This window comes from Epargyreus clarus, unplaced genomic scaffold (assembly GCF_041222505.1).
Source record: "Epargyreus clarus isolate Ecla_fem2 unplaced genomic scaffold, WU_Ecla_fem_2.2 ptg000014l, whole genome shotgun sequence".
Lineage (NCBI taxonomy): Eukaryota > Metazoa > Arthropoda > Insecta > Lepidoptera > Hesperiidae > Epargyreus > Epargyreus clarus.
This window is the reverse complement of record NW_027332222.1, coordinates 2394249-2415007: the sequence shown is the minus strand read 5'-3', so window position 1 is coordinate 2415007 and position 20759 is coordinate 2394249. Positions and strand designations below refer to the sequence as shown.

At 34.8% G+C, this 20759-nt stretch overlaps 1 protein-coding gene across 1 annotated transcript; it reads left to right on the top strand.

Moving 5' to 3' along the window:
- Nucleotides 1-2899: 2899 nt before the first annotated feature.
- Nucleotides 2900-6298, top strand: LOC140747165 (uncharacterized). Its single transcript, XM_073079441.1, has 3 exons — nucleotides 2900-3034; nucleotides 4572-4895; nucleotides 5355-6298. Exons 1-3 carry the CDS (start codon nucleotides 2992-2994, stop codon nucleotides 6290-6292), a joined length of 1305 nt encoding a protein of 434 aa, XP_072935542.1. The 5' UTR covers nucleotides 2900-2991; the 3' UTR covers nucleotides 6293-6298.
- Nucleotides 6299-20759: the final 14461 nt, after the last annotated feature.

The window sequence follows — 20759 nt, the reverse complement described above, 5'->3', positions numbered from 1 at the left end:
TAGTAGTTTTACAATCTTGAACTGTCACCGTGACTGGTTATCAAATATTTTACAGTTTGTTTAGATAAATATTGGCATAATATGCAGATAATGGATATGTATCTCACCAATGTACGCGTACAGTTATATTATGTATTACTAGTGTTTTCCCGCGGCTTCGCCCGCGTTTAAAAGAAATAATATAACATACATAAAACTAAAAATTCGTACCTTGGTTAAATTTGTAACTTTACTAAAGATCATCAATTGATCAAAGGCATAGTTTACGATTCAATCCTTACTAATATCGAATATCGATTAAAATAATCGACTTTTTGGTCCAAAAGATCGATTCTCCGATTAATTAATCAGACTATCTTTGTACAACATTTCATTAATATCGGTTCTGTGGCTTATAATATTAGTAAGGATTATTCATTGATATTTCAGCGCAAAATACTCTTAAAATGAATTAAGTAATCTGTATTGAGAAATCGTTTAAAGAAGACTTTAGAAGCACTGACCACACACAGACCTGTATTTGTTTACATATACGTCTGTGTGTTAAACATTGGTATTCGGGTGGTAAGGTAGAGGTAAAATTTAATCTTAGAATCAAAGCATCTATGACCGACCTTAACTAGGACTCTAATAGTACGGGCCAACAACTAATATGTAATCTCTACCTTACAGGAAATCGGTTATCCACAAATATTACTAAAGTTAAATTTGCTCAGACAAATTGCAGCACCCAATGTCTAATTTCTGTATTATATAATATATTTGTCTTTTGAGTTAATTATTTTGATGCAGTGGGTGTTTTCTTTCTTTAATAATTTATTTATTTTGAGAACAAAGGCTTTTCAAACGTAAATAATTACAAAAGGATATTATTTCTTCAATATTAATATTAAAACTGACAGACAGAGTTACTTTAGTATTTATAATGTTAGTATTTTTGTTATTCTAATGCATATCTGCATGAATGTAAGATTTATGAGAAACTGCTGTTCCAAAATAGTCTTACAAAGTAAGATAAAATATAGTTAAAGATACATAATATAGGTGGATTATTCTTAAAAAACATGCTGTAGGATACTCTGGTGAAGCTTTGAAGAAAAGTTCCGTTTGAGTAAACTTTTAATTTGTTTTAATTAATTGCGTGAAAATCCCTTGAAGGTTTCAGTTAATGTCTTACGAGTATTTTTATTTTTCTCATGGTAAAGTGAAAAAAGTGAGTATGTCTAGTTGTTCCACAAAAGTGCAAAAATAACTTTTACCAGGTGTTGTCATTTGACATTATAAATAATAGTTGATTATTTATTATTAATTGACTAGGTAATCATTACGGCGTAGATTAGTTTGCGAGTCAGAATGACTTTTACTTCTTAAGTATCTCCATGACAAATGTTATTCAATTTGGTAAACACGTATGTTTTATCCACTAGATGCCCACAGCTGGGCGTGGGAAATTTTATATACTATGCTAACATATTGATACGTAAATAGATATACGGTTAATACGAATTCTCAACTGAAAAGTTAATTTTCACCTTCTCTAGTGCCTGGGCGGCACTTGAAAATTGTCTCCCTTTTTATGATATGGGTGTCAAACAAAAAACAGAACGACGTAAGTAAAAAGTTTGTTTTTACAAGCTATGTGTTTACAAACTTTTTTTTATTATTTATTTATTATAGTATTATAAAAAATATTAATACATTACTTTAAACTCGGTATCTCGATCGATGGGTCCGAATCGCATCCTAATTACCTCTGATTTTTTAAAGTTATGTGCGGATTAGTAATTAATTATTACTTGATTTAACGATGAAGGAAAGTATTGCGAGTAAATGTATAATTGAGATATTTAAAGAAAAAATCTCAAGAGGTATGTAAATTCTGCCAATCCGCAATACTAATCAATCTCAATCTGAGAAGAGACCTGTGTCCAGCAGAAAGATAGTAATGGATTATGATGATGGTAAACTTAGGTATGGTGTTGGCACTGCAGAACACTGAAGGAATCTACCAGTTTGAAGCATACAGGTATAGTCCGCGCCAAACTGCTAGTCCGCTCTGAAGTTGTTGCGAGCAGGTGTAGTCATACAATTTGTTGTGGCGAGGCGATTCATTTCTATATTCAGAGCGGACTAGTAGTTTTACGCGGACTACTTAATAGTTATAAATAGACAATTGATTACAAACTCTGCAGATGAGCAACAGGACAAAAGATTCAAACATTTACACGAAACACTATTGAAACGGCTTCCTTATTTTCCAAAACAATACTTTGTGTTTGTACGTATTCCTTTCAGCTCAGTATCCAGTGTAATTCTGAGAAGACTGACGTAATAAAGTGATTAACTATTCAGAAAAAAATTAGTGAAAAATTTCAAATATTTTTTATGGACTCTCTACTTTCATAACTTGATAGCAACGGCTTGTGTTACGTGGACCATTCCGCGAACTTTAAATGTCGTAGGAGCTCTGAAATTTGTAACAAAAAATATATAGGCATTCCTTGTAATATACAATATTTATCTTTTCACGAATGTTCTGTAGTCGTGAAGCTATTACTGTCCCATTGCTGGGCACGGTTCTCCACTCAGAGTGGGACGGGCTATAGCCAACCGCGCTGACCAAGTATGATTGTTTTTGCTATGTAAATATTCGCATGTATATATGTTTCAAAATTGACCCCTAGGGACAACCAAAATAATAATCTAAAATACGGAAAACTATGTTTTTGTTTTGGTTTGCAAATTAACATGACCTGAGGAAAGTGTAATTATTTTGAAATTACGGGTAGACATTTAAATAATAGTTATTGCATTGCGATTTCTCTTAAACAAGCTAATGAACGTGGTAAAATTATAGTATATAACTAACTAAGTCATTTATATTAATATTTGTATAATTCCTTATAATACTTGCAAAATACTATAGTCACTCCATAAAGTGAATGAAAATATAGTAGAGTTTCTAGTCCATTTGTAGGTAAGGAATCCAAAATGAAAATTCAAGTTCATATTCTTCTCTGCCTAATGTTGGAATGTAAGTAAAATCATCATAATTTAATAGCATTAATAAGTAGTGCCAATGAAAAATTTCATTGATGACGACGATTTATGCTAAAATCCTAGAAGTTTCTGTTGCGCTGGAGGCTCCGCTCTATTAACTATAACTGCAGTGTTAAGCACTGCTGTGTTCCGGTTTGAAAGTGTAGTAAGCAAGATATACTTAAATTTATTTGGGGTTAATTATGTCCATAAGCGGGAGTAACCGCTTACCACCAGATAGATTGCATGCTTGTTTGCTATTTTAATATAAAAGGGCGAATACATAACCAGTTCGAGAAGAATGTATAGTTATAATTTTAGTTTCAATCAATGATTTTCGAACTTCCCACGAGAGAAGTTTCGGAAAGTTCTCAGCATTTTCATTAGCGACAACAGTTGAAAGTCTTCGATAACTACAGCGAGGCCGCAATGAGTTCTTTACTCATTTTCCAGAACATCTGCGTTCAGGCTCTTATTGAAATACTAAAATTGTATAAGAATTGTTATTCTGAAGTAATGTACCCAAAAATAAAGTTAAGATTAAAACTACTTCGCAACAATCAGCTACCAATATGTATGATAAAATAAATTAAGAATCATGATAATTGCATGTCGTATGCACCACCCTTTTGCCCTCATTGACTACGTGAAGATTACTCACTCCTAACAAGAAAATGTAACCAGTATTGAGAATTGAAATAGTTGCGTAAAAAAGTTTTGTCATGTTTCCGTGCTCAAATGTCCTTAAAACTCTGAAATACTTATTTATTTGTTATGTAAATCACGCAGTATTAGTTATTTATTCGTAAATTTTTCCTAAAAATGTTTTTATTTGTCAAGAATTAAAAAAAAAATAACTGACAAATCAGCCTTTTGTGGCCTCATTCAATTTCGAGGCGGCGAAGTATCTTTATTAATCAAAGGTACGAAACGTAGGAAAAAACAATACACAAACATGTAGGTACCACCACTAACACGTGTTTGCTTAAAACGGAGCATAATCAGTAACTTGACCATGACGCTTAATCGTTATTTAACTAACGCTAACCTTGACATTTAAGTGTTTATTTTTTATTTGGTAAAATAATAATAGTTATTACGTCGCAATATTACAAAAAATGTAATGTTGACTGGACTGACGATATGAATTTTGGCGTCTCATCGTCAATAACAACTGTATATACCTACATCATATCTGTCTTGACATGATGATATTTGGATATTTTCGTATGTATGTATGCTTAATTTTTTTTGCTATTGCAAAATTGACTTATTAACCTTATCTTCCAAAAAATAGCTGACTCATTATTATTTTCGAAAACTGCTATCTCCGTGTTACCAGGCAATCAGTAGCTCTAATAACTCTAACAGCTACTACAACCAAGACTTATTTTCTTAATAAGTAATAGTGACTACAATAAAATTTGCCATCATGGACGACTTATGTATGTAACGTTCTCTATGCGCCTTACTTGAGTTTTGCATAACAGTAGTACTTAGGTATCTCAAAATATAATTTTCGTATTTAACAGATGTCAGCACCCAGTTCACATCAACTGGCCGTCACCCAAAAACCCCGTGTGAGGTTCGTGGCACGGCGCTAGTGGAGCAGTTCTTCAACATCGTGTTCGCAGAGTTCCACCGGTCGCCTCCAGCATGCATATGCGTGCAAATGTGTCCAGACCAGCCCACGTACTGCTATCCCAATGGATGCTTCAAGAAGGAAAAGAAGAGAGAGACGCCAGTTTCTAGGATACAGCACGAGGGGGCGAAGACCTTGTTCCTTGTAGATAATGACAAAGATTTCTTGATAGATGTGACGGGAAGTGGTAATTCAGCGGCTCCGTCTGTTACTGGTGAGTTATCTGATATTTTTTTGTATTAATAAGGAACGACTTAATTGCTTATATTCTTTATTTGAATCTTTAGTTTACAACTAAATAAATTAGTAATGCATATTCTTAGACGTAGTATATTATAATAATTATTTAATTTAAATACCAATATATTCCCAAAACTATATTCAAATCAGTCAAGTAATCACTCCAATGAATCTCTTATAGTTTTAGTGTCTTTTAAATTTTCGCGAAATTTTCTTTTATTTTCAAGAATATAGCGTAAACCATGTTAGGTTAGATATTTATTTGTGAAGTAAAAAGTAATAGACACACATTATTTCATGAGATATATTAAGCAAAGTACAGTACACTACAGTACATTATACTTACAAAGTTATGCCTATAGCATTACCTTGCAATTTATATTCAGCGATTCTTTAAATATTAAAATTACTATAAAAGTTAATTAATTCGCAGGTAAACCTGAGAGGCCCTTAAATTATTACCTAATAGGCCGCCCAAGTCCCTTCAAAGAGATAGTATTTAAATACAAGAGGCTTCCGAAATTGGAAATGAAATATAATTTGAGAGAACAAGTGAAACACACAAAAGAGAAGAGAGCGGAGGTCGACGTATCCAAAACTAGGTGGCCAACAAACAAACAACTAAATAGAATGCCATACAAAATCAATCATCAGAAAAATTCAAATTGCTTAACATCCGCGTTCTCCGAAACCAATCAAGTGGAAACACCGAAGTATTTCAAGAGATATTTAACTAAACGGGAAAATCAAAATGGTTCAGACATTGGTGCTTTATATTTATACAAGGACGCTTCAAACTTCTCTTTGGAAACTTTGATCGACAACTTGATCGAGAGGGTCCTCGAGGGCGTCAATAGTACATTAGGATTGAAAATTAGCAAGTCGGGTGAATTGAAAGACGAAGATAATAAAGGCGACGACAAGTTTATGAATAGTGTAACTGAAGTTGTAACGGAAGATATAACACGTGGTGTTAATATAGTAAAAGCGGATCAAAATAAATCTAATGATAAAGCCGTTGTGAACAGTACAGCTGCGTATTTCGAAATGATGACAACATTATCCAAAGAAATTGAGAAACAAAACATCGCTAGTATTAAGACTGTAGAAAAACTGACTGGTAGAAAATATGAAGAAAATTTAGAAATAAATATCTCAAATATATTTAATTTAACGGCGATCAATACTACTAGAACTAATCATGTAGCAGAGAGTAGTAAAACAGTTATTATAGGAGAAGAAACAATAGATTGTACCACAAATAAAGTTCCTAAAATCCTTCACAAAGAGGTGACCCCACATAAAAATGGACAAGTTAAAAAGAGCAAGCAAAGAATTGTAAGGAAGTTACGAAATAGAAAGCTTAATTAACGTCCAACAATCTATTACAGACTGTAGGTACTATTGTAAGTTATCGTTTCCTTATATAAAATTAAGTGAAAAATCTCATTCCGTCTATTATAATTTCCTATTATTAAATTTCTACTTTCGAGTCGACCCACTTGGCGGAGCGGGATCCATATAGGTGTGACGTGCAAAGGGTTCCGGGTTTGATCTCCGGCCAAGAAGATATCTTTATGAGGAATTTACTTAGCTGTTCTGGGTCTGGGTGTTTGCGTTTTCGTCTTTGTACTTGGCATCGTCGACAGAGAGAATCCATGAGTGTAGAAAGCGTCCTATAAAATGCTTAAATGTAATCGAATACCTTTACAAATTTCTACAATTATTCATTCAATGTGACTATTTGTACAGGTACTGGACTAATAAATTATATTTATTCGTACAGTTATTCAATTGTTTTTTAAATATATTTATTCGTACATTTATTTATTTTTTTTTCTTTAAACAATGTGACAAATTCAATTTTTTTTTTAAATATATTTATGCGTACATTTATTCAATTGGTTAGGTTAGGTTAGGTTAGGTTAGGTTTTTTTTTTTTTTTTTTAATATATTTATTCGTACATTTATTCAATTGGTTAGGTTAGGTTAGGTTAGGTTAGGTTTTTTTTTTTTTTTTTTTTTTTTTTTAAGTTATTAAAAAAAAAACATTTCAAAAAAATTTTTTTTTTACTTTTTTTGAGATTTCTCAAAATCTTCCGGTTCGAATCGGATAATAATAAATTGTTTGTCCAGTACCCGTATTAATAATTATAAATTATTCCTACGGTAACCGTATTAATAGACTCAGCCTTATTCATTATACTAAATTAACTGTTGATTAACATTAAATGGACGTTACTTGTTCACATACGGAAGTTACTTTTTGATGTGAAACATCTATAGCCGCACGTAAAAAAGATTTCTGGCGTGGCGACGCTTACCTCTAACTACATAGACAAATGTTCTATAAGGGACAGAGCTATTAGAACAATGTGATAAAAAAAGACAACTAGTGTTTGACCTTGCGTTTCAAGTGTACGCAAACGTAAATATTGACCATGGAATATAGTGACCAATGATTACTTCAGTCAAAACGGGACATCGATTTCTTTATGTCAAATACTTTTTACTTGAAAAAATATAATTAAAAATAATAAAAAACACGCTTTTATGATAAAATTAACTAAAAAGTAGAAAATAATTTTCAATCTAGGAATCATTTAAGGAACAGTAAATAGTATAATTGTGCAAAAAATGTGGGGCGCTTTATGAAAACTGATAAATGGACCCCATGTTTTTTTATCACAATTATAATATTTAATGTTACTTAATTGACAATGGCAATGGTTCATTTCGGAGACAACGGCACGAAGCATCGAAAAAGGAACTGTCCCGTTAAAAACGGGACGTATGGTGGCTTTCCCATTGATCCACATGCTTGTCAAAGACAATGAAATAATGGAACAGAAGGTAAAAAATGTCCAAAACTGTCGATAATAGTTTTAGTACATCGTTTACGTAGAAATGTTATAGTACAGTTTAAGTAAATAAATTATTATTATATAAATATATAATTTGAAAGAATGTATCTATACAGATGTATCGACTGGTTTAAAATATACGATTTAAAAATTGTTTATATTTATTATCATAGATTAGTAAAGATTACTCACTCCTAACAAGAAAATGTACCCAGTTTTGAGAATTGAAATATTGCGTAAAAAAGTTTTGCCACGTCTCCGTGCTAAAATGTCCCTAAAATATTTGAAATATTTATTTATTTATTATGTAAATTACGCAGTATTAGTTATTTATTTGTAAATTTTCTCTAAAAATGTTTTTATTTGTCAAGAATTCAAAAAAAGAACTTACTAATAAGCCGTTTGTGGCTTCGTTCAATTTCAAGGCGGCGAAGTATCTTTACTAATTTATGTTTATTATTTTCAGTTTTATTTTACACACGACCATTAATTGCAAAGTTGTGTACATTTTATAAATGTACTAGCTGACCCAGCAAACATTGTGTTGCCATATAAATAAACAAATGTTAAGGGTGAACAACCCTTATCACTTAAGAGATATGAAAAATAGATAGTAGCCAATTCTCAGACTTACTGAATATGCATATAAATTTTGATGAAAATCAGTAAAGCCGTTTCGCAGGAGTACAGTAACTAACATCGTGACATGCGAATTTTATATATAAGATTCTAATCTTACCGTGGTCTTTTTGAGGATTAATTTCTGACTATACAAAGATTGTTTATTAAATTATGTTTAGGTTAATTTATTCAATTAAAGAAATTTTAAAATACCGTATACTATCCTATATAAATTTTATGGTAATATTTTTTATTATTTACCACAGGTATCGAAGAAAATTTAGAGATTAGGATACAGAATTTCCCATATTATTAAAATATATATTTTATTAAAATAAACTATAAAAAGTTATATTTTGACTAAAAACACACTAATATCAAAATTAAGCACTGGGATCTTAAACTATAACATACGACATATGAACATCGTGAGCTTCAATAAAATGTCACTTCTGTTCTGTTGATCTATGACCATGCATTTTGCGTCTTTATCACTTTCATTGACAAAAACATACTTTGTCTCTTTCTGGTTACTCACGTAATCATGGCGGATCGAACACGAAAAATAAACAAAATTTAATAATTTCTCTTCATTTACGTGTGATAGGTGATCCATGAAGCTTGTTTCTTTTTCGAGCATAATTTTTGCATTTACGCATTGCACAAGAAGGCATTTTGAGGCTTAAAATTCAAAATAATGACGTTTAACGTGTTCAGTGACATTACTACGCCGCGCGAGAGCGACTGGAGTCGTTTCAACTCGTTTTACACCACTTGACGTATTTTGTATGTTTCAAGTTTTGCCCGCTTGCGGCGTATCTTCAGGTTATAGATCAATGCTTGAAAACAAATTATTTTTCTGATAATAAAATGTCTGACCGTGATAATTTAGAGAGTGAAAGTGATCAGCCTCCTGCAAATAAAACGAAATCACACTATGACACACCATCAAGTCATCAGTAAGTTAATTAAATTTTTATAATTAAAGTATGCATTTATCTGTGCATTAAGCACGCGTAAATTTGGTGTGTTTTGAGCGCCAGCAAATGTAAAATCTACTATCTTGCTAGATTAAAATTCACATAAATTTCATTGCATACAATGTTTTTAAATTATTAATTAATTTTAATTTCATTCTTATTGAAATTAATGCATTAAAACAATTGCTCAGAGAATAAATTTATTAAGACTGACAGAATTGTATTTCAAAATCAGCTGATGGCGTGCAGCGCACGAAAGTTTTTTCTTATTTGTTATAAATATGAACATTAAATAATTAATTAATTTTTCTAATCATAGTGGCATTTATTGTGAAACATTCATTATTGATACTTATAATTTACGATTTTAGTAATATATTGAAATAACTAGATATAGTTCCTATCACAATATGTTCTTTTCTGCATATTACTTTTACAAAATAATGTCGATGTTTCACATCTGCCAGGCGTCCCGTGACGGCTCACATTTTTTTTTAATTAAGATTTATAGTTTATAGCCTACTAGTTTTTACCCGCGGCTTCGCTCGTGGTAGAGGTCAATGACAATAGTTGTTTTCTCAATTCCTCGGAAACAGTGCTTTTTTCTTTACTTACTTTTCTGGAACCCGGAAAACGTGTGTACAAAATTTCAAAACACTCGATTTGGTACTTAAGGCGTGAAAGCGTTACAAACAAACAAACAAACTTTCGCATTTCTTATATTAGTAGGATATTGCTGACGCTAAATCATTGTTCCAACATCAACTAAATTTAATCTAAACAGAGTGAGGATAACGAATGGCGATCGTATTAATTCCGCTTGGATTTACGGAATTACTAACAATGAAGATTATAATTTCATGGCCGGGACTTCCGTTATCCGATGGAATTTGGAAAGGGTAGTGTCTGTCTGTGGTGTCCAATGAAAAGAAATTTGAATATGGGCTCCTTCCCTTATTATATGAAATGTAGAAATATTGTCGACTTTTTGCTTCTGTCCGTCTAATAATTTTGAAATCGATTTTTATCAAACTTGTACGAGTAGGCACAGGACTCTGACATATAATTTAATTAAAAGTAAACCTAATTGTATGAATAATTTGATTATATTGGCAAAGAATCCGGCTTTTAATCTCAAATAACTTAGAATTTCTGTTATTAAAATTTGTTTTTCTTGCTTTAGCGGTGAAAGAAACCTATATACCTACTTAAGAATTATCCAGAATATTCTTAGTTTTTAATAGTCTACTAATTCTCACTTCACCTACACGCGCTATAGTATTCATAAGTGAGACAATAATTGGTGTTCATATTTTTTTCGTTAAAATTAGGGATAAGTATATATGAATCCAAAAACCAGTAGACCAGAAGAGGAACCGTGTGGCAAGCCGGTCCACAATACCGGACATCTGGGCTCCATTTGATGAAATGTGTCGAAGCCTGCCGTTAAGATAACGGTTCAGTTAATGCTGTTATTGCGTATAAAAGTCTGATATTAAACGCTATTAGCTTTCATGACCCCATGTAGGCATTATTACGAGTACCCAGTCTTATGGACATCTTCCAAAATAAATGAGAATGAAGGTAATGGAATTCTTGCGTTTATTATTACGTCTGATGCCAAGATTGAATAGACGCCAACCGATAATGGAGGAGTGCTTTTGTATTGATTTGTTATGTCTAAAGCTGATTGCGGCGAAATATCAAATTCGTCTTCTTTTCGAGTCAGTGACATTGTACTTTCGAGTGTGAAGATGATATCAACCTTTGTATGTGAGGGATTCTGACTTTAGATACATGTGTGTAGGGGAATAGAGTCCTGAACGTTGAGTTGAGTTTCCATTGTTTCGTAAGCATGCATTCAGATGACATAATTTCAGTCGTCTCAGAACAGTTGAGCAATCAGTATGGTTCGAGCGGGGACCATCGTAACACCTATTTCTAGCGTGAAGGTGGAAGGCTAAGAGACCTACATATGAGGCACCTTATACCCAGAGGTGGTAACGCTATTGTTACTGCCTTCAGACAGATTATCAATTATTTTTAGTTGGTTACAAATGCCAAATGGACGGCTGGATACTGATACTTGTTTGCTCCTTGAATTATAAAAAAAACTTACTAAAACAAAACATACTATTGCAATGAATAAAATAAAGTACTTTGATAAAGGACCACCTCATCATTATATTTTGTCTATCGAAAGCAACTAAATAATTGCCTAGAATTTTCAATCAAGATTGGGTAGCGAAATTTAATTAGATCTGAATTTTAATACTTTCTATCGTCAATCATCTAGATCGTTACTCCTGTTTTGTGGAGCCTACATTATTCAAGTGGCGGGACCTCAGTAATGTTGGTCTAGTTAAGCTGAGCCAGGTGTTTCCGTAATTAAGGCGCTAACTGAATACCTAAGAAGCTCGAACCTTCTTGTACAAAAATCGATAATAAATTATAAGCACTCGGGAAGATTTTCAGACTTAAGCGGTGCTGTGGTCTGGTTTGTAGGGTGTGGTAATGGTAAGGTTAGTCCTCAGGGTATCAAAGTACAGGTAAGCACAGACACAGATACATGCCTTCTTCAGATGTCCATTGACGGCAGTAGCCACTTAAGTGGACTGCATACTTGTTTGCTAACTCTATATTATAAAAAAATAGACGGCAGTACCCAGTACGTATATGCAGAAATGCATATTTTGTCACTACAATCTCATAAAAACAACCAAACACACAAACCATACATATAACAAAAAAATCAAACCTACATTTACGTCTAGAAATTTTAAACAAGAGCGATAATCCCGAACAATACCGCATACAACGTAAACCGCATTACAAACTCGGGCAGGTCGCACCGCATTACCGGCTACTAGCCCGAATAAAAAAAAATCTTTACAACGTTTAACTACAGGCGGTAGTACCTTTTTTTTTTTTTTTTTTTTTTTTTTTTTTTTTGTTAACGAGGGGGAAACCTTCAAAAGGTACCCGACGCCATGGGAGTGACGCCGGGTTATGTGGGATTTTTACCACACTAAAACCCCCCCGGTGGCCGTCCTCAGCGTTTGGTGGAGAACTCCGGGATCTAGGCGGTAGTACCTATCCATTACATTCAGAAATGCATATTTTGTCACTACAATCGCATAAAAGCAAATCTACGATCAAACAAATAAACCATACTTATAATAGAAAAAATAAACCCGCATTTACTTGTAGAAATTTTAAACAAGAGCGATAATCTCGAACAATACCGCATACAACGTAAACCGCATTATAAACTCGGGCAGGTCGCACCGCATTACCGGCTACTAGCCCGAATAAAAAAATCTTTACAACGTTTAACTACAGGCGGTAGTACCCATTACATACAGAAATGCATATTTTGTCACTACGATTAAATAAAAACAATTTTACGACACAACAAACAAACCAAATTTATAACATAATAATTGAACCTACATTTACGTTTAGAAATTTTAAACGAGGGCGATAATCTCGAACAATACCGCATACAACGTAAACCGCATTACAAACTCGGGCAGGTCGCACCGCATGACCGCCTAATGGCCCGAATGGAAAAACTTTTTCCTTTACAACTTTTAACGGCTGTTTATTTGTTCGGATGTATATAAAAGTAAGTGTATTATTTATCGCCAGATCTTTTTGTGCTATTTAAGATTACAAAGTCAGGCTATATTTCTTTATAAATGGAACAAACGCCTTTTATTATTATACTAAAAGTGGTTAAATGTAACGGTGCGAAATTATGTAATATTTACGAGAACAATAAGACATATTTTTTGTTAGTCTTAGTATGATTTTAAGGCGATTTCATCTATCATCACTGTAGAACTTTTTGATATTTTGTTACACCTAAAAATAATGAAAATTTCCTTCATTTTAAAGTTATTCTATTCATTTTCAAAGGAAAAATTGTTAAAGCATTATTTTATACCATACATATTAAAAATCATTCACACAGAGTATAAGAACATATTTATGCACCTTAATATATACTATACCATTTTATCTCTTTCACGACATCAGGAATTTAAATCTTAATCCTGTTGGTTTCTCGTGACATTGTCGACATGAATCCTGGCGTTCATATTTCAAACTCTACTCTTTGAGAAAACCCCCTAACGTTTGTACAGGGATATAATTTCTTAAATGCAATACAATACTGAACTTGGCGAGCGCACTGCCGTGCCCCCAGATCGCAGATGAAACCCGACATGAGCGGAAAACGATTACTCCGTAACTCCAGACTTGCTCGACGTTGAAGTTTCATTTCGCGGCAAATTTTTTGAACATCTGTGATCTGATAACTCTTTCCTAGGACATGATTTATGTCTGGCGCTCTCGATTTTCTTTTAAAAGAATCCACATTTGTCTGACGGCTAGAAGTGGGTTAATTAAATGTTTTACGCTTGAAGGAATTAAATTAAGCTTTCTAATGGACTTGGCTAAAAGAAACATACTTAAAAATATATTTCATGTTATATTTTACGTTTAATTAAAATAAAAAAAAAATGGGTTAATTCAGAGTCCTAGGTAGCAATACAACTATCCCCTGCCTGTCGTAAGAGGCGACTAAAAGGGGGCTTCCGGGGTTGCCGGCGGCAAGAGTGGGAGCTCGAACCGTCCGGAGAGCAACCCCGGGAAGAACGGCGGCATGTGTGGTCGCATGCCGCCGTAAACACCAGGTGTGCGGGAGGAGCGCAAAGTTCTCCCCCCAGGGCAGAGCCCGACCGGGGCATCGCGCTCGGAGGACTGCGGTTGTGTTCCATTGGAGATCCCGGAGTTCTCCACCAAGCGCTGAGGACGGCCACCGGGGGGGTTTTAGTGCGGTAAAAATCCCACATAACCCGGCGACGCTCCCACGTCGTCGGGTACCTTTTGAAGGTTTCCCCCTCGAAAAAAAAAAAAAAGGTAGCAATACAACTAGGTAGGGTTCAAATCTTATCTGGAATTCATTACAAATATCCATGAGCGACAACGGCCACTTACCATCAAGCGGACAGCAACCTCAATTGTAAGATTGTAACTACTATATAAAAAAATACTAAAAAAATGGAACCAAGAAACCTCGCTCAAAAATGAGCAGCCATAATTTAGTAAATATGACGTATCACTTTGGGAAATTACCGTTTGAACATCGGACGTGTCATTACCAGTGCCTATGGACAGTTTAACAAATGGCACCGAAAATTATCAGCGTAATTACCTGTCAGAAAAGTAATTAAGTGCGGCAAGTTATCGTTTCGGATGGAAACGTCGAATATGAAAAGTTGCTTTTAAAAATAAAAAAATAAAAAATGTCGCTGTTTTTGTAGTTTTTCTTTTTTTCCTTGTAATAATAAAAAGGTTTCGAATTGAAGATTAAACAATAATGTAAGCGGACACAATACGGTGTAATTAATCAACATTTCATTTTTACTATTTTATATTTAATAATGAAATCAGAGAAATTGAATACTGAGGATCTGCTGAAATTTATAAAAGTTAATGTTAACGACAAATTAATTTGTAAAAGAAATCAAATGCATACTTATTGTAGGTATGTCCGGTACACAATACTAAACCAATTTACTCCATGACTACATGCGAAAATTTTGCTCCAAACTCATTACGTTCCCAATATGCTTATTATGACTTAATCGCTTGTTCAGTTTGTCTTTCTGCTACTCACAAATTAAGCTTCGGATAGGGATGGGGCATTCATATGGAGAATCACAAACAATAAGTATTTTGCTTATAAAATTTTAAGAACAGCTGAAGTGATTTCAACGGGAATATTAGTGCCTCATAACAGCAGCGTTAAGCACTGCTGTGTTCTGGTTTGGAGGGTGTGGTAAGGGAGACATACTTTTCCGAGGCGTTCCAGCTTAGTCCTCAGGGGTAGCGAGGCATCTGTGGCCGACCTTTGGTAGGAATATCTAATCCTACCTGGGGTTGATTACAGATGTCCATGTAGTAGCCATTCATAAAGTCCAGTAGCCATTTACCATCAGATGGACTGCATGGTCCTCCGCTACTGTAATACTGTAAAGAAATAAATAAAATAAACACATAAAGATCCAAGAAGATAAAGAAAAAAAATTTAGAAATCAGCTTGATCGAACATGGAAACCTCGGCGTGCGAAACCGGTATGGTTACATACGCTGTAAACATAGATCTGCAAACAGTTATTCTTCAATTTAAAGGAGAAAAGTAAATCTGACGCATTATTGTAAAAATTGCTTTGTATTATTTCACCCTGATTAAACGAGCGTCTTAACGATTAATTTCTTGTTGTCTTTGATACGGTTATCCGTATATTCTTCATTTCTGTCTATAGCAGCTGCTTTATCCGCATCCATCAATACGAAGCACAGCGAAGCGGACGCCCGACTGCGCCCGAGTAATGGCTCGTAAAGATAAATTATTAGCGCCAGCGCGCTTGCTCACTTTCTACTTCCTCTTTGGAAGTGCTCTAATTCTATTCGGAATTCTATTCAGAGGGCGGTCTTCGACGATTTTGTGAGCGATTTTCTGCTAGTTAGTAAGCTAGTAGGTTTAACTAAATGTTAAGTAGGTACTAATTTCAATGATCTAGTTAATCGGTTACTGGCAGTATACAGTAGGTACACATTTACGAGTAGATGTAGACAGTATTACTATGAATGAATGAATTATTGTATTAAATGTATATTGATTATGAATCTTAATAATACTTTTCATACGTAGAATGAAATTCAAAATAAACGAATAATATTTCACCCAAATAAAACAAAAAATAATTGATTGTAAATTTTGCATTAAGAATTATTGCTATTGCTATGCTAATACTTATTTAGACATTGCTATGTAAATTTGTAATACCTTCCTGGCAACAATGTATGCACAATACCGTCAGCAGTTGCTCTAATTGGATATAAGTCTCAACTCAAACGCATAGCGATACGTCAGTATGTAGATTATTGTAGATCTTTGATTTACAGTAAGATAACTGTTCTGTTAAACATTTCACAGTCTTCGTATATAGGTATTTGTTCGTGTACGCCATATTTATAGTCAACCTGTCATATAATTTTTAGAACGCAAAAATTGTTAAACGTCGATCTTTTGAAGGAAAAACATTTGATTGGTTATTGAGAATGGACGATAGTTGCCTGTATCGTAACTGTTTATACTAAAGAAAGATGTAACCGATATGTTTCGAACGGGAAGGTACCATCAGCACGCATTTTTCTAGCGTGATAGAGCTCTTGTGTTTGAGTAGAGTGTGAACGACTTCTGACTTATATGTGACGCGACCATTTTAATTCTCAGGAGAGGCTATTATGCTTGGCTTTAGGTGGAACCCATGTACCTTTTTTTAATGATGGGAAACCATCAAAAGGCATCGGATGCCGTGGGAGGATTCTTACCGCACCAAGACCCCACCGGTGGCCGTCCTCGGCGCATAGAGGACTCTGTGATCTCCAAAGGATCGCAACCGGACTTCTCTTAGCGCGTTGCCCCGTCGGGTTCCACCCAGGGAGCAGGATGCTCGTCACACCGTATTTTGGTGGGTACGACGGTGGCGATCACAGCCATCCATCCCGGGTTCGCTGGCCAGGCGGTTCGAGCTCCCACTCGTGCTGCCTGCACCCCCGAAAGCCCCCTTTTAGTTGCCTCTTACGGCAGGCAGGAGATACCGTAGTTCTATTCTGCTCCCGGAACTATAAGGACGGGAACCCATGCACCTACTGTTCATTATGTATGTGCGGCGGTGACTAAAAATGACGGTGCAGTGCTAAACTATTGACACTTAAATCATGTAAAAATAAATTGCAATCCTAATTAAATGCATCCTGTTTAGTATTCGCGACTCGAGCGTGACGTCACGTTGTTGGCAGGTAACGCCGGTCTCCCTGCCAAGTGTAGTCTGCATACACTTGCCTTATATTAGTTTAGATAATGTAATACCATACTAGATAACTATATAGGTATAGCAGCCACGCCTTGCTAGCTCTCAGTTTGATTGTTTCATAGGAATTTCTGGATAAAACAGTAGGTTAATACACTCCTTGTCCCTGTAGTTCTGGGACTAGAATAGGGCTAGGGTATCCCCTGCCTGTCGTAAGAGGCGGCTAAAAGGGGGCTTCCGGGGGTGCCGGAGGCAAGAGTGGGAGCTCAAACCGTCCGTAGAGCAACCCCGAGAAGGACGGCGGCATATGTGGGCGCATGCCGTCGTAAACACCAGGTGTGCGGGAGGAGCGTAAAGTGCTCCCGCAGGGCAGAGCCCGGCCGGGCATCGCGCTCGGAGGATTTCGGTTGTGTTCCGTCGGAGATCCCGTAGTTCTCCACCAAGCGCTAAGGACGGCCACCGGGGGGGGGTTTTAGTGCGGTAAAAATCCCACATAACCCAGCGTCGCTCCCACGTCGTCGGGTACGTTTTGAAGGTTTCCCACTCGAAAACAAAAAAAAAAAGGTCGTACAGTACTACCACCAGACATGATGAGTCAAATCTACTGGACTCTTCGTTTTGAGGACTTTGCACTTGCGCACCAGTACATTGCATTGCATTAGTGCATGTATTAGCGCAATGCATAGCACTGGTCATGCATTAGATAAAATATTTTCTTATCACCAAGTTGAAGTAAGGTTAACATAATTCTTCACAGGCCCCCATACTCGGACGAACGCGTGACAGTCTGCTTCGCGGATATCAAGCGGTGTCCGCTATCAGACCGGGACGCGGCATGGCTGGTGCCGATATGTCCTCCCGTGCTACTCAGCTCCTACCTAACGAACGAGACTCCACCCGACCCCGTACAACACTGCCTGCCCGAGTATACACCGAAGTAGTATTGACGCTTTTATAGTAATGCTGTATAGTGATATTATGTTCGAATCGAATTTGAGGCGTTCCTACTTAGTCATCAGTGGTAGTAACGTCTTGGATCAACCGGTAGAGTATGCCGAATACAATAACTATGTATGAACAACTTCATAAACGCATGCTTTTACAAATAAATAAATTTATTCATTCATTCATTTATTCATTCATTCATTCATTGGCTGGTCTCAGGTAGGAATCTAATTTTACATTTATTTATTTATTTATTTAAAAAGGCATACCAACTAAGTACATAAAAATTAATCTAATATTAATAAGACAATAAGAAAACGTTTAAAAATATGTACTTAAATTATAGGTCTGCACAACATTACAATTAAGTTCAATCAAAGTCAGACGCGCTAACGTCCTTACAAAAAAAAAAAACATATCTTACAGTAAAAGTTACATTACTTCTTTACAAATTCGGTATAATGCAAGCTATAAACTATATTAACATGTGACTAAGAGATAATGGATAATAATATACAAAAAAAAAAAGACAAAAATTACTTAATATTACATAATGCTATCGAGACATTTTTCTTGAATTTTCCTATCGTGTCAGAAAATAGGTCAATATCAACATTTTGAAACAAAGAGTTATAGCATTTCATGGCTCGATTCAGCGGAGAATTAGATAAGTACTTGGCTTTATAGTGACTCGTACATAAGGGCTTAAAATTGCTTATCCTTGCGTTAACTCTAGGAGCGGTGATATTTATTCGAGAAAGAAGGAACGGACAGTCAGTTCGCTCATTTAATAGTTTATAAAGAAATAGAACCCTAAGAAGATCACTACGCTTATGCAATTGGAGAAGGTTAAAATATCGCAGACGGTCATCATAGCTTTTAATCGAATTATGTATTCCAGTAATGAAGGATAGTTTACGGATAAATCTCTTCTGTATATTTTCAATACGTTGTATGTCGTTCTGGTAAAGAGGATACCAAACAGAGGAACAGTAATCAATATGACTACGAACTAACATACTATACAAAGTTTTGAGAGCTAATACAGACGTAAATTCTTTTGTATTACGATTAATAAAACCCAACATTTTTAGACTTACTTTAATCGTATTATTTATATGGTTTTTAAATCTCAACTCTGAGTCGATTAAGACGCCTAAATCTTTTACTTCTTCCACTCTTTTTAATCTTACTTTCGAAATGTTATAAAAACTGTTATATTTGCTTCGTTTACGTGAGAATTTAATATGTATACATTTGTCTATGTTTATATCCATACCATTTCTATTACACCATTCAGAGATACTATCAACGTCTTGCTGCATCAACTCCTGATCCGTGTTGTTCTGAACAGCTCTAAAATTTTTTAAATCGTCTGCATATAACTGAAATTCCGAATATTTTATGCAATACTTAATGTCATCTATAAACATATTGAATAGAATAGGGCCCAGAATTGAACCCTGGGGGACTCCTGATTGAGGAACACAATGTTCTGATCTAAAACCGTTTACAGCAACACACATCCTACGATTTCTCAAATACGAGCTGAACCATTGCAAAACTGAACCCCCTATATTAAATTGATTTTTTAGCTTATGGATAAGTATGTCATGATCGACTCTATCAAAAGCTTTACTAAGATCGCTATAGATTGCATCAACTTCACTGCCACTTCCTAAATGAGACAATAACTTTTCCACAAATGACAACAAATTAGTAGAGGTAGATCGTTTAGCAATAAAGCCGTGCTGATGTTCGCTTAAAATCTGTTTTATATGCCAGATAAGGTAGGGACTGATGACTTGCTCAAAAACCTTTGCTAAGACTGATAATTTTGAAATAGGTCTATAGTTTTCGACTAATCGTTTATCGCCAGATTTTGGTATTGGCACTATAATTGCCTCTTTCCAGATTTTCGGGAATACTCCCATATTTAAGGATTGATTAAAGATGATATGAAGTGGTATAGAAAGGGCTTCGGCGCTATTTAAAACAAATATTGGGGGTATCCCGTCACAGCCACAACCTTTTGATACATCCAACTTTTTCATAAGGGACTTAATTTTTGTTCTTGGTATTAAAATTTGGTTCAGAGATCGCGAGTCACCTAGTTTATTGGAGGAGACGTGACAAGGATAGACAATGCTTTGTGGTTTCTTATATACGGATGCAAAATGCTCACAGAAAAGGTTAGCTATGGTTTCACCGCTGGTTGCTTTCTTATTTCGCAGCAGCATACATTGTGGTATGTCACTTTTGTTTTGCCGTTTGCTTTTAATGAAAGACCAGAAATATTTTGGGTTTTTTATTATATTGTTTTGTATGTTTTTTATGTATATAGAGTAGGATTTGTTGATTATAACATTTGTTCTGTTTTTAAGTAAATTGTATTCATATTCATCTAGCTTATTATTAAATTTTTTCATTTTATATCTATGCTTTTCTTTTTCTTTTAGCAACTTTATAAGGTTTTTAGTGTACCACTCAGGATAATTATTTTTATTTTTAGCAGATTTTTTTTTAGGTATAACTTCTT

What these genes read in the sequence shown, in the direction of transcription:
- LOC140747165 (XM_073079441.1), top strand. Translation starts at nt 2,992, where the DNA reads ATGAAAATTCAAGTTCATATTCTTCTCTGCCTAATGTTGGAAT. An exon ending in TCTCTGCCTAATGTTGGAAT is followed by an intron (nt 3,035 to 4,571) that starts GTAAGTAAAATC and finishes CGTATTTAACAG; the next exon opens with ATGTCAGCACCCAGTTCACA. An exon ending in AGCGGCTCCGTCTGTTACTG is followed by an intron (nt 4,896 to 5,354) that starts GTGAGTTATCTG and finishes ATTAATTCGCAG; the next exon opens with GTAAACCTGAGAGGCCCTTA.